General features: G+C 34.7%; 1 protein-coding gene across 2 annotated transcripts in view; it reads left to right on the forward strand.

Annotated features, from left to right (window-relative positions):
- The window catches only part of LOC126819068 (CAD protein), a 92,989-nt gene that overhangs the window by 15,213 nt on the left and 62,614 nt on the right, over positions 1 to 15,162 (forward strand). For both annotated transcript variants that reach the window (XM_050546889.2, XM_050546890.2), the window contains exons 7-10: positions 7,004 to 7,175; positions 11,780 to 11,965; positions 12,404 to 12,505; positions 14,518 to 14,671. In XM_050546889.2, the coding sequence (XP_050402846.1) occupies positions 7,004 to 7,175; positions 11,780 to 11,965; positions 12,404 to 12,505; positions 14,518 to 14,671 (614 nt within the window). The remainder of the gene's footprint in view (positions 1 to 7,003; positions 7,176 to 11,779; positions 11,966 to 12,403; positions 12,506 to 14,517; positions 14,672 to 15,162) is intronic.

Consider the following 15,162-nt stretch of genomic DNA (forward strand, 5'->3'; position numbering starts at 1 on the left):
TTTATAGACCCCTTTTATGTAAAATCTCAATTAGGTCTCTAGTTCAAAATTAGATAATGTGCATTCTGACTCATTTTGACATACCGGGTCACAAATGTTGATGAACATCTCGATTGGCATACTGTAAGTAGTTAATTGTTTTAGACGATAGTGCGTTCTATAGTCGATTGTGATTTTTTAGCAGTTGATGTCACTCGCTCGTCGTGGTATCACGATTGTCACTGCCAAATAAATTTTGGGATGCTATTTTTTTTACCTTCTGCTGAAAAATGTATCTACTTATACCCTGAAATATACAGTAATTTTTGGAGGAATTTGAAACCGGTACAGGTCGGCAGTATTACGACAATACGTAATTTTGTAGGAATACTAATGACAGAAATTTCAATACCGTACGGGAATTAAATATGGAAAAAAAACGAGTTGCACCTTTTTATACGCCAACATTTTCATGTGGACGTATTATGCCGTCGTCCCTGATCGTCCGGACGTCTGTCTGTCTGTCCGTCCGTCCGTCCACAATTTGTTTGTGGACACTCTACAGGTCACAATTCTTATCCGATTTTAACGAAACTTGAAATATAGGTGTATCTCCAAAAGATCTCGGCTGCTTTCGATATTGGCATGTATCGGATCGAAACTTCATGGATTATGGCCCCTGTTTGTACGAAAAATCACGTTTTTGGCTTGTGGACCCTATAGAGCATTCTGAACATCTGAGACACGCTACCTGCGGAGAAGTATCTCAGACCCAGTCAGTAGCCATGATATCCATATCACGTGATCTACACATCACAGGTCATGACATTGGCGTCAATGGGTCATGAGGTCAACATTGTAAACAATAGGTTTATCTTCAGCATCGTGTCCGTTGCACCCATAAAGACTATATAATTCGTACAGTCCCAACATGTTCTCTCTTCTTCCAATGATTTTTCACAAAAATAACATCTACAACTCATAGAATTGACGTTGTCTTCAATGACAGCGTCTGCGAGGGTTGTTCAATTCTGTTGATGTTTTTAGCGTTGGGATTGACTAATAGTTAAGGTGTTTCAGTTCTAAAACAAATATTTTAAACTTTAACGCATATTTAGAAAATAGCCAAATTCTGGCTGGGATTACTGAGCGAAATGGCCATTCACTGTATACGTGCGAAAAAAAAGCTAGCCGCCAATTAATTTTCGTACGTTAGTTACGTACGCCTATAGAGGTCACAATTTTTATCCGATTTTGTTGAATCTTGAAATATAAGTTTAAAACCCAAAGATCTAGGTTCCTTTCGATATTCGCGCATATCGGACCGTAACTTCCTGAATTATGGCCCCTGATTGTACGAAAAATCGCGTTTTTAGCTTGTAGACCCTATAGAGGTCATAATTTTTATCCGATTTAAAAAACCGTATTATTATATCACCGTTACACCATAAGGACGACTGAGTTTGAATTTCGTGAAAATCGGCCAAAAATTGACAGACAAAATGGCAACCGTTCGTTCTCAAATAGCGTAAAAATATGGTATATCAAGGTTGTGGACCCTATAGAGGTCACAATTTTTATCCGATTTTGTTGAAACTTGAAATATAAGTTTTTAACACAAAAATCTCAGTTCCTCTCGATATTCGCGCATATCGGACCGTAACTTCCTGAATTATGGCTCCTGGTTGTACGAAAAATAGCGTTTTTAGCTTGTGGACCCTATAGAGGTCATAATTTTTATCCGATTTAAAAAAACGTATAATTATATCACCGTTACACCCTAAGGACGGTTGAGTTCGAATTTCGTGAAATTCGGCCCAAAATTGACAGACAAAATGGCCGCCCTTCGTTCTCAAATAGCGTAAAAACATGGTATATCCAGGTTGTAGACCCTATAGAGGTCACAATTTTTATCTGATTTTGTTGAAACTTGAAATATAAGTTTATAACCCAAAGATCTTGGTTCCTTTCGATATTCGCGCATATCGGACCGTTTCGTGAAAATCGGCCCAAAACTAACAGACAAAATGGCCGCCCCTTGTTCTCAAATAGCTTAAAAACATGGTATATCAAGGTTGTGGACCCTATAGAGGTCACAATTTTTATCCGATTTTGTTGAAACTTGAAATGTAAGTTTTTAACACAAAGATCTCAGTTCCTCTCGACATTCGCGCATATCGGACCATAACTTCCTGAATTATGCCCCCTGATTGTACGAAAAAACGCTTGTGGACCCTATAGAGGTCATAATTTTTATCCGATTTAAAAAAACGTATAATTATATCACCGTTACACCCTAAGGACGGCTGAGTTCGAATTTCCTGAAATTCGGCCCAAAATTGGCAGACAAAATGGCCGCCCTTCGTTCTCAAATAGCGTAAAAACATGGTATATCAAGGTTGTAGACCCTATAGAGGTCACAATTTTTATCCGATTTTGTTGAAACATGAAATATAAGTTTATAACCCAAAGATCTTGGTTCCTTTCGATATTCGCGCATATCGGACCGTAACTTCCTGAATTATGGCTCCTGGTTGTACGAAAAATAGCGTTTTTAGATTGTGGACCCTATAGAGGTCATAATTTTTATCCGATTTAAAAAAACGTATAATTATATCACCGTTACACCCTAAGGACGGTTGAGTTCGAATTTCGTGAAATTCGGCCCAAAATTGACAGACAAAATGGCCGCCCTTCGTTCTCAAATAGCGTAAAAACATGGTATATCCAGGTTGTAGACCCTATAGAGGTCACAATTTTTATCTGATTTTGTTGAAACTTGAAATATAAGTTTATAACCCAAAGATCTTGGTTCCTTTCGATATTCGCGCATATCGGACCGTTTCGTGAAAATCGGCCCAAAACTAACAGACAAAATGGCCGCCCCTTGTTCTCAAATAGCTTAAAAACATGGTATATCAAGGTTGTGGACCCTATAGAGGTCACAATTTTTATCCGATTTTGTTGAAACTTGAAATGTAAGTTTTTAACACAAAGATCTCAGTTCCTCTCGACATTCGCGCATATCGGACCATAACTTCCTGAATTATGCCCCCTGATTGTACGAAAAAACGCGTTTTTATCTTGTGGACCCTATAGAGGTCATAATTTTTATCCGATTTAAAAAAACGTATAATTATATCACCGTTACACCCTAAGGACGGCTGAGTTCGAATTTCCTGAAATTCGGCCCAAAATTGGCAGACAAAATGGCCGCCCGTCGTTCTCAAATAGCGTAAAAACATGGTATATCAAGGTTGTAGACCCTATAGAGGTCACAATTTTTATCTGATTTTGTTGAAACATGAAATATAAGTTTATAACCCAAAGATCTTGGTTCCTTTCGATATTCGCGCATATCGGACCGTAACTTCCTGAATTATGGCTCCTGGTTGTACGAAAAATAGCGTTTTTAGATTGTGGACCCTATAGAGGTCATAATTTTTATCCGATTTAAAAAAAACGTATTATTATATCCCCGTTACACCATAAGGACGGCTAAGTTCGAATTTCGTGAAAATCGGCCCAAAACTAACAGACAAAATGGCCGCCCCTTGTTCTCAAATAGCTTAAAAATATGGTATATCAAGGTTGTGGACCCTATAGAGGTCACAATTTTTATCCAATTTTGTTGAAACTTGAAATGTAAGTTTATAACTCAAAGATTTTGGTTCCTTTCGATATTTGCGCATATCGAATTGTAATTTCCTGAATTATGGCCCATGATTGTAGGAAAAATCACTTTCTTTTTAGCTTGTTCTCTATCCATCTCTCGAAAATGTGGGCGTATTCTGCCTGGCAGCCGCTGGTTTTTGTTACATACAAATTTGAATATTTTGTTGACATGTGAATTTTAATTGTGGTCTGAAACCATTTGCTTAAATAACAGTAAGAGTTATATATATATTTCCCTTTATTTTCGGTAAAATTGTCCGACAAGAAAAATTTTCTTAAAGGGAAAGATTCAGTAGTAGGGCCACATCAATTTGAACTTTTGTTCTTCGGGAACACCTATTAAAATTTATGACTTATTTCTTGAAGTAAAAAAAGATAATTTAAAAATCAAAACTACTTGGTTGCCCTTCTCAAAAGGGGGGGACAGTACTCTGCAGAAAATTTGTAAAGCCTTGGGTTAATTCAGTGTGGATGTACAGCTCCTCTTGTTTGATCTTTATTTATGATTTGAACATTTCACTAACTATAATCAAGAATCTAAATATTTAAGTATACAGTCAAGTGGACTCATGTCCCTTCTGACATCTGAATACTACAGCAGGGTGGGATGATTTAGTCAATACTACCCAATACCACCCAATACCACCTCAATATCACCACATACTACCCAATACTACAACATAATGATGCAAAATAGACATATCATTTGATTTTATTCAAAAATAGAGAGCTATATCGTGGGAAATGTACTTCAAATGCGATAACCATTTGCCTCCCTATACCACCCCATAAAAGCCAATAATAACCCAATACTACCAAACACTACCCAATATGATCAAATAACAACCTAATATTGTCAAATAACAGCACATTAGTATAATTACTGCAATGAATATTCGATATTTTGCAGAAAATTGAAATGTTTGCACAGTTATCTCCCTTTACAACCGGTAAATTGATTTTAGATTGCTACTCTGTTTAATCATCTTCTTTGGCTTTGCAGTTGGTTTCCAAGACGACAAACTTAAAATAAGAAAAACAAGTATGACGATATACCATATTTTATTCCCAAAATGACCCATCTGTCTCTTACCACTTGATAAGGTCGTCTGTCAAACAAGGTGGGTTTCATCTCACTGTTAAACACCCCTTCGCGCAAGCGAGTTAATGAAATAATATTGAACTATATGTTTGTCCCAAAATTACCTAGTTAGTGTCGATTGTATTTATTTTAAAATTTATGCTTTAACAAAACAATTGCATAATGTATAATTCATTTCATGTCATCTATTAAGTTATTGCGTATTTACTTACTGCACAATGTTTCATTTTAAAATTAACAAAATTGCAAGTTTCTTTCCAGTGTGTAATTCTCGACGCGACACTTCTTAGTTCTTCAAAACTATCATTTGCGGCCTGTTACAGCTCTGTCAGTTTCTTTGATAATATAAATAAACCAGAACTTGATTACCCAATCAACAATCTTAACCTCGTTGATTAATTGTTAACTCAGGTGGAATGTATAAACGAGTAGAGCATAACACATTTGTAATAAACATGTGCATAGTAATAAACATATGCAATTTCGTTAATTTTAAACTAAAACATTGTCCATTAAGTATAAATGCAATAACCTAAACATATGCATATGTGGGAGAAAACTGGTGACCATGTCTATTCATTTAGGTGGTAATGACATCGCCACGACATAGTCACCTGTGGGTATATACTGTAGAATACTTAGAATTTGTTCAATAGTGTCGATATTCAAAGAATCGGTGGAATTTTGACGAGGCTTTTTTTTTTCAAAGGCGACTGGTTTGGAACCGGAATCATTTAAAAGACAAAGAAGACGCGTTAATAAGTCATTAAAAGACAGATATAAAGATAAATTTGTGTGCTATCCTGACATATACCCAAATGATTTTGACAGGACCGCGTGTACTTTTAAACAGCATGTTATACTAAAATCACCAGGATGAAGAAATAGATATAGTATAAGAAGACTTTTGAGTAGGCCACAAGACCGTTAAATCAACATTTTTAAATCAACCTCTAAAATACTCTTTTATTTGGATGCTTGGCTGTTTATTTTATAAACTGATTTTATTTTAATGCATTTTTAAATCTTTGTTAACTTCTTTTAAAACTCTTTTTTGTCTTGGAAGAAAACTGCAAAGCCCAACAAGATGATTAATCTGAGTAGCAATCTAAAATCTATTTGTCGGTTGTAAAGGGAGATAACTGCGTAAATATTTCAATCTTCTGTAAATTATCGAATATTCGTTGCAATTATTATACTGATGTGCTGCTAATTGATGATATTAGGTTTGTATTTTACAATATTGGGTAGTATTAAGTAGTATTTGATAAGTATTTGGTAGTATTGGGTTATTATTTGCTTGATTTGGGTGATATAGGGAGGCAAATGGAACAGCCAGACATCGGTAATCACATTTGAAGTACATTTTCCACGATATATCTCACTATTTTTGAAAAAAAAATCAAATATGCTCATTTGGCACCATTATGTTGTAGTATTTGGTAGTATGTGGTGATATTGGAGTGGTATTGGGTGGTATTGAGTAGTATTGGGTAAATCGTTCCGCCGACTACAGCATTCTGTGAAATCCGTCATCATTTTATTGTCCCGATTTATTTCCTTATTACTTCAACCAAAAAAGTTTTGAGTAGTCCGGATTCTAAATATTCCGAATTATGACATCAATCAGCAGTTCTGTCACATGATTTGTGTTGAATTAACATTGGATAATCCAGCCTTCAATCAGTGGGTGTTAACTGACAAGCAATAACCAATCAATTATCTGTGAGCATAAAACACATGTTGGTCTTTGTTGATTACCTTGAAGAATTCTGTGTGCGCATTCCATCTATTGTTGAAGGGTATTCTCTGGAAAACATTTAATTACGATGAAAACAGTTTGTTTTTTAGGGCATTACCCGACTGCACATTGTGTGATAAAAAGATTAGCGCTAAAGGTAAAATTTCAAAAGAACGATTAACAATCTTATTTTGTTGTAGCGCGACCGGTGAGAAACTGAAGACATTTGTGATCAGAAAAGCAGTATTTGAAGGTAGAATAATACTTCCGGTGTTGAGACATTTGAGTATTCCGACATGCTGTGTAATCCGGCATATTGTATCGATCCCGTACTATGTCGGAATTGACAGAGTCCACTGTAATCAGATTAAGTAAGACTGAATATTATTTTGTCCATAGATCTTTAAACCAGTTTTATTATTTTAAAGATTATTTTCTTATTTGTATTCTACAATTGTAGATCTACATATCCAAACTTTGATTATATGTATTTGATTATTTTGTAGAATATGATGGATTGTTTCTAAGTAATGGACCTGGTGATCCCAAGATGTGTGATGCCACAATTGAAAATATTAGACGTATAGTTTCAGAAGACAAATATAAACCTATATTTGGTATATGTCTCGGTCATCAATTACTGTCACTAGCCATTGGTGCTACAACATTTAAAATGAAGTAAGTTTAATCTCTGACATTGTTGTTTAATAGAGCTCAACAATTACAAAAAACACATTTAACATTCACAATGGATTATAAAAATGTGTCAGAAAATATGTTTTTTTTTCAGAGAAACTTTACTCTCTTTTGAGAAATGGCAGCTGCATAGTCCTTGCAGTAAGTGATTGTTGTAATACCATTTGATCATTTATGTGAAATTGTATTAGACGAATATAAGTGCACCAAAGTACCAGGGTATATGATGAGAAAAAAAATTAATTAGCAATTAGTGGATGTTTAACAAAAAAAAAAAAATGCTAATCAATCTGAAAATTGATTAGCAGTTCCTCTTGATTGAATAGCAAATAAGTAGATTTTCACATTATCGTATTGAACGATCTCTAAAGGCCATAATTTCTACCAGTATACTACTAATGTTTATGTGTGTATAGGGGGGACTTTCATTTCCTTTAAATAGATTTCAATCACAAAAAGTTTTATGTTATGTAGCATATCGTGTTCTGAGGAAAAAAAATTAAAAAAATAGGTGCTCCTCTCTATTTTTATACGCCCACATTTTCATGTGGACGTATATTGTCGTCGCCCCTGTCTGTCTGTCCATCTGTCTGGATGCCATCCACAATTTGTTTGTGGACACACTACAGGTCACAATATTTATCCGATCTTGACGAAACTTGAAATATAGGTCTATCTCCCAAAGATCTCGGTTCCTTTCGATATTGGCATGTATCGGACCATAACTTCATGGATTATGGCCCCTGATTGTATGAAAAATCATGTTTTTAGCTTGTGGGCACTCTAGAGGTCACAATTTTGATCCGATTTTGATGAAACTCGAAATGCATGTTTATAACCCAAAGATCTTGGTTCCTTTTGGTATTCGCGCATACCGGATCGTAACTGCCTGAATTATGGCCCTTGATTGTATGAAAAATCGTGTTTTGAGCTTGTGGTCTCTATAGAGGTCACAATTTTTATCCGATTTAAAAAAAAAAAAACGTGTGAATAAATCCCACTTATACACTAATGATGGTTGAGATGGAATTCCGTGAAAATCAGAAAAAACTGACGGACATAATAGCTGACTTTTGTACGCAAACAGTGTAAAAATATGGTATATCTAGGTTGTGGGCCTTCTAGAGGCCACAGTTTTTATCCAATTTGGATGAAACTTCAAATATATGTTTTTATCATAAAGATCTTGGTTCCTTTTAATAATCACACATATCCAAACGTAACTTCCTGGATTATGGCCCCTGAGTGGTCGAAAAATCATATTTTTAGCTTGTGGATTCTCTAGAGGTGGCAATTTTTTTTCTGATTTTAAAAAACGTTTAGATATATCACCATTCCATCATAATGAAGGTTGAATTCGAATTTCGGGAAAATCAGAAAGAAACTGCCCGACAAAATGGCCGTTCTTTGTATGCAAATTGTGTATAAGTATGTAATACAAAGGTTATGGACCCTCTAAAGGTCACAATTTTTATCCGATTTTGATAAAACTTAAAACATATCTTTATATCCCAAAAATCTCAATCCCTTTTGATATTTTCGCATTTCAGACCATAACTTTCTGGATTATGGCCCCTGATTGTTCAAAAAATCATTTTTACTTTTAGCTGTTCTCTGTCCATCTCTTGCAAAATGTGGGCGTATCCTACCTGGCAGCTGCTGGTTCATATTAAATTCCCATACAGTATTCAAATTTAAGTCTAATATTCCTACAAAATTAGGTGTTTTCATAATACGATAGAATGAAAGCGTACCTGCTTCAAATTTATGCCAGTAAAATATTCCTTCAAAATTACGTGCTAAGAAAAGTTTGTAATGTCGAAACATTGTTTGTCTTCATTATAAAACTATATTTTAAAATTACATCGTAGCATCGACATCCATATGCAATGCATGCATTTTTTCCCGCCAAAATGAACCAAGTAGTGCCATTTTAGTCGCAAAGTAGTTTGTTAAATGAAAATTAAACTGCAGTGTGCGCTTCGGATGGCTACATTTTTCGTATGATTATAGACTACAGAATATTTTTGTTGTTCAGTGAATGGAAAAAGATTAAAATATTGTGTGATAGCAAATGGGATGACAGATGGGAACATGTGATCAATTCTTACTAAGGGAAATGGTTACACATAAAAATTATTGTTTTGTGAATAATTATCGAACTTGTATATTTACGGAATTATCAAATTTAACGTTTGTACTAATTACTTAATTAGATCGTGAACTGAATGACTGTTAAAAGTTTAGCTTACAATTAGTTTATTGACTAATCCTTGACAACTTTTAATCTCATCTCCCGAATGTCCATACGCAGTGTAACGGTAAATCATGTTAAACATTTTTCACGCTTAATTTGGGACAAGAAACTTGATTCGTAGATTCCCTTAAATTTGATAAATTTCTGCTAATCAAATTAATATCTGATTCCCACGTGACTTGCATCATTTTTGTTTAGCAAACTGTGATGCGATACTGCTTATCATATTCCCTGCAGAGGACATGAGTTATAATTTGATAAATACGTATGTTTTATTTGTATTCTGCATTGTCAGTATATTAGCTATGGTATAAGTTTATTTAAAATGCAAGCTATTGTGTGAATAACAGGAAAAGAGATCTAAGTTCAAGGATAGATTCTATGTCCAAAAGTACATGATCGGAAAGTTACCGTTGAAGTCCAAGTGGCAAAATCTGGGTTGAGTGATAGTGAGAAAGACTTTATTATATCTATGTTAGTATCCTATGTATCAGAGTTTAATATAAAACTGTAATCGAGAAACTCTGGTATTTGTTGTTCCTGTTAAAGGGACAATAACACTCTTGCTGGCTTGACAGCTCCAGAAAATAAAAAATAGCCTTATTTTAAGTACTAGATGTGTTAGTGTCCTACCTGTTGTGTAAATTATGCATTAAATCCTATTTTACTTGTCCAGAGGGTTCAAAAATATTTTTAAATCCAAGTCACATTTGAAAAGCTTTACGTCAGGCTTTTTAAATCATTTAGTTGAATTTTTCCAATTTTTATACGTCCACATTCATAATGTGAACGTATTATGCCGTCGCCCCTGTCTGTGTGTGTGTGTGTGTGTATGTATGTATGTGTGTGTGTGTGTGTGTCTGTGGTTCGCCTACAGGGCGCAATTCTTCATGGATTTTCTTCAAACTTGGTATACTTATTCCTTATACCCCAAGGAAGATCCCTATTGTTTTTGGTGCATGCCCGACCCCCCGGGGCAGAGCCACGCCCATTTCTAGTATTTGTTTGTTTGTCGTCTACAGGCCACATTTCTTAACTAATAATCTTGAAACTTTGCATACACATTCTTTGTACCCTAAGGAACATCCCTATCGTTTGGGGTGCATGCCCAACCCCCAGGGGCAGAGCCACGCCCATTTTCTTTTCGTGTGTCTTTGTGTCGCCTACAGGGCGCAATTCTTACTGGATTTTCTTCAAACTTGGTATACTTATTCCTTATACCCCAAGGAAGATCCCTATTGTTTTTGGTGCATGCCCGACCCCCAGGGGCAGAGCCACGCCCATTTCTAGTATTTGTTTGTTTGTCGTCTACAGGCCACATTTCTTAACTTATAATCTTGCATACACATTCTTTGTACCCTAAGGAACATCCCTATCGTTTGGGGTACATGCCCAACCCCCAGGGGCAGAGCCACGCCCATTTCCCATTTTCTTTTCGTGTGTCTTTGTGTCGCCTACAGGGCGCAATTCTTACTGGATTTTCTTCAAACTTGGTATACTTATTCCTTATACCCCAAGGAAGATCCCTATTGTTTTTGGTGCATGCCCGACCCCCAGGGGCAGAGCCACGCCCATTTCTAGTTTTAAAAAGTACCATATCAATCAAAGCAGGAATGTGGACGTATATTGCAGCGGTAGCGATGCTCTTGTTTAAATTAGGTGTGTTAAGATGAAATTTGTATCATCAATTAATTGGAATATTGTAAAATAGTGCAATTTGTTGACCAGAATAAAGATTGGGACATATTATTCAGTTACAACAACAGTGGTATTGAGCCTTTAATCATTCTATTTAAGACGCAGTATATTCAATCACAATGTGAAGTCGTTGTTAATGGGGAATGTCAGAATGATATTTAAAGATACGCCCAAACCAGTTAAAGAATTACAAATACAACTAGAGGCAATACTAGACAAACAAGGGCTGTTCCAGAATATGTACTAAGAAACGATGCATGGGTTATACATCGGATGTGGCGACTGGTTTTGCACCTAAATAAAACAAGCTGAAGTATAATATTGTTGTCTGAACTTTAGTTATTATGATTACCTTCCCAGTTGTCTCATCTCTTGTAGTTGTATGTATTTTCTATTATTTCAAAACAAGTACTATCATGCTATGGCTCAAGAATAGGGTATGACGCCATCACAGCCATCTTCGAATTGTGACGTATCAAAAATCGAAGTTCGTCAATCAACATGTAATTGTCCAAGGAACAAACATGCCAAGTTTTCTTAGGCATTTTACAAAGGGCATCGCCACCAATATGAGTACCAATCCAAAACCAGTGTGGTTTTATTTATTCAATAATATGATGGTTCTTTGCAGATATGGTAACAGAGGTCACAATCAGCCTTGTATATATCAAGATACAATACGATGTTATATAACTACACAGAATCATGGTTTTGCTGTTGATGCTAATACATTACCAAAAGGATGGGGACCATTGTTTACAAATGCTAATGATAAAACTAATGAAGGGATCATTCATGAAACAAAACCCTTTTTCAGGTAGATCTTGTATAACAAACAACATAGATTTTTGATACATTCACAAAATTTATTAGTGTTTTAAAACTTATTTCTATAATTTTGCTTTTTAAAGATTTATTTAAAAGAGATACATGTAGCTGATGTTATCTGCTTTGCAGCTTAAGAGTAAATTTCAATTTAGTAAAGGTATAACATGAATGTGAATTTGAAGGTAGATTCGTTATGACTTTTTATACACCCACATTTTGACCTGCTCATATGTTGCATCACTCCTTTCCATCAATTGTTCTGTCATTCACATTTCTTGTTGGCAGAATTGTCTACAGTAATACATATTTTTTTTCAGTAATAACAATTAAAGTTACAAAGTATTGTACAGAAGCTTTTATTATGACTTAACTGCTGCATTAATTATGGTTTTCTTGCCTGGCAGTCTATGTTGATCCTTTATTTCAGTGTTCAATTTCATCCTGAAAACATGGCAGGTCCACAAGATCTGGAACTGTTGTTTGATGTGTTTCTAGCTCAAGTAGCAGCCCATAAAGCAGGTGAACAAAGGTATATATTGTTTAAGTTTACTTACGTTTTCAGTGAAAAAATGAAAAGAGCACAGTCTTTAGTATCATTGTGATTTTAAAAAATTGAGGAAATAGATTTAATGCATTGAACTCTTTTAACACAATAGCCATATAAATGACAAATAAAATCCTACTTATTTCTTTATTACTTCAACCAAAAAAGTTTTGATAAGTCTGTAATCTGAATATTACGAGATCAATCAGCGGTCCTGTCACACGATTTGTGTTCAATTAACATTGGATAATCCGGCCTTCAATCAGTGGGTAGAGTGCTTCACAGCCTCAATTATGTTGCTGATAAAAATCTAACCTTCTCTTGTCAGCATAATCCACCACTGAACAGAAACCTTGAATGAAAACTATTGAGTCCTGGGGTCGCATGTGCTCTGCAGACAGCAAACATTGGCCCAAAATAGACATTCATGTGACAATATATTCACTTATTCATCAATGAAGCCATGAAAAAAATTTTCTTCTTTACATGTTTGACTTTTAAAATAGGAAGTAACTAACTTGATTAAAATTTTGAATAAAACTCAGCGATTTTATTTCTAATTTTGTTGATTGTAACCAATGGTTCTCGGTTCAGTCAGCTCATGTAGTTTCATTCATTTTCTATCTTTTTTAAAACTCATTCTCGCGGAAATATAGCGAAACTGCCAGACTGTGAAATATACTTTTATTTAACAGCCTTCGTTGCCGCCTTAGGGAGTTTAGAAGTTAATTTGTTGCTAGCTCTAAATATGCATAAAAATAATTGAGACTGGAAATTAACTGAAAGAAATTTATTTCTGTAGTCTTGATTAACCAGACTTGTCTGATTAAAATGAAATTACGGTACCGGTCACAGCACTCGAATTCTAATCTTTTTAGGGCGTGTGACACATAATAGGATAATTACAAAGGATATTTAACGACTAAATATGAGTATGGTATGAACTTTCTGCATATTGGTTTATATGGTCATCTGCGAATTCCTCCATTATTAGAATGTTTTAACTATGGAATTGTTTAGTCTCATCACTCTCTAAGTTAACAGTCAATACAAATTCCATTCATTCATTCATTCTTGGTGTTTCATTTCTACATCTTGCACGGTACTTTGACAGATCACCTATAGACTGGTTGAAATCAGGTTGATTTAAAAAAAAGTTCCCCAAATACTTTATAAGATTAATTATGACACAAATATATGAAAGCATACCTTTGGATTTTTAAATACAAAATAAGTCAGATTATTTAGCTAATTCCAAAGATTTAACTATAGGTACTTCTACCACAAGCCAGTGACCTAAATGTCGTCAACTTTGATCCCATCAAACTTGTTTCCTTTTGAGACTTTGATTATGGAGTGATAAGGTTAATAAATACTGTAAAATAATTAATTGGTCAATCAGTTGAGGCTATTTATTGCTTGGCAGAGAGTCCTAATAACCTTTACAAAACTTCCAGAGACTTATTACAAATGACAATGAGTCTTAGTGAAAGCAATCAATGTTGTGGCTACCATTCCCGAGTTTGACGGTCAGATATGGTATGGAAACGAATACAGGTTAGCAATTTTTGAAACGGTTCAACAGTGAACCTAACTGTGACCGGTTAACCGAACAACATTCAGATCCTTACATTGCATACATAAACCATACAAAACAAATTTGTGTATTATCATGACAGAACACATGTCAGTTGATCAAATGATCAAATGAGAGAGAGAGAGAGAGAGAGAGAGAGAGATTTTATTTCAATAATTAGGTTGCGCGTAGAGTTCTTTAGCAGTGGGATGAAACCGGAGGACCCGGAGAAAACCCACCGGGTTGGACAGGCGCCCATACTCCTTGTCATGTACAACCTGTTGATCAAATGAACACAATATTATTATTCAAACCATTTTATCAATAAACCATTAAACCCCATTTCTTTTGCTTTCATTTGTTAGATAATGTTTAATTAGGTATTTTGTATAAGTTTGAGCACATATTTGTATATTTTCAGCCTAACTGTAAAACAGAGATTATATAAAACACTAGAAAACCCTAAAACATCAATGGTAAAACAGACTCCTATTAGACCGAAGAAAGTATTAATATTAGGTTCTGGTGGTTTATCTATAGGTCAAGCAGGAGAATTTGATTATTCAGGTTCACAAGTAAGATATTACATTCTTGTAGAAACAATTTAATTACCTATCTCTTTGTTAAATATAGTAATGTGTACAATTATATATGTTGCTTTCAAAGAAAAATGAGAAATTTCTAGACTTTTATGTGATCCGAAGAAAACCCCACTGAATTGAATTATTGGGCCAGCCAAATTTACAAAATATCAGTGAAATTGGCTTCCAAAAAGAAATAATACATTTGGAGATTTGTAAATGCATGTGATTCTGTTTTAAGCACAATCTAAGAAAATAAAAGAAGTGAAAATTTATTGAATTATTAGGCCTAAAAGAAAGGCAATAGAGATTTTATTATTAGCCCATACAAAAGACATAAGTATGTGTGCATAAAAAATCATTTGTCATTTATTATAATTTTATTGAAGGCGATTTAAAAGATGTCCAGACATTCACATGACCTTCAATTTATCCTTTTACCAGATTGATAAAAAAAGGCCTTTTTATTCTCCTAGCTATAATAG

This window comes from Patella vulgata, chromosome 4, assembly GCF_932274485.2.
Source record: "Patella vulgata chromosome 4, xgPatVulg1.2, whole genome shotgun sequence".
NCBI classification, from domain to species: Eukaryota; Metazoa; Mollusca; class Gastropoda; family Patellidae; genus Patella; species Patella vulgata.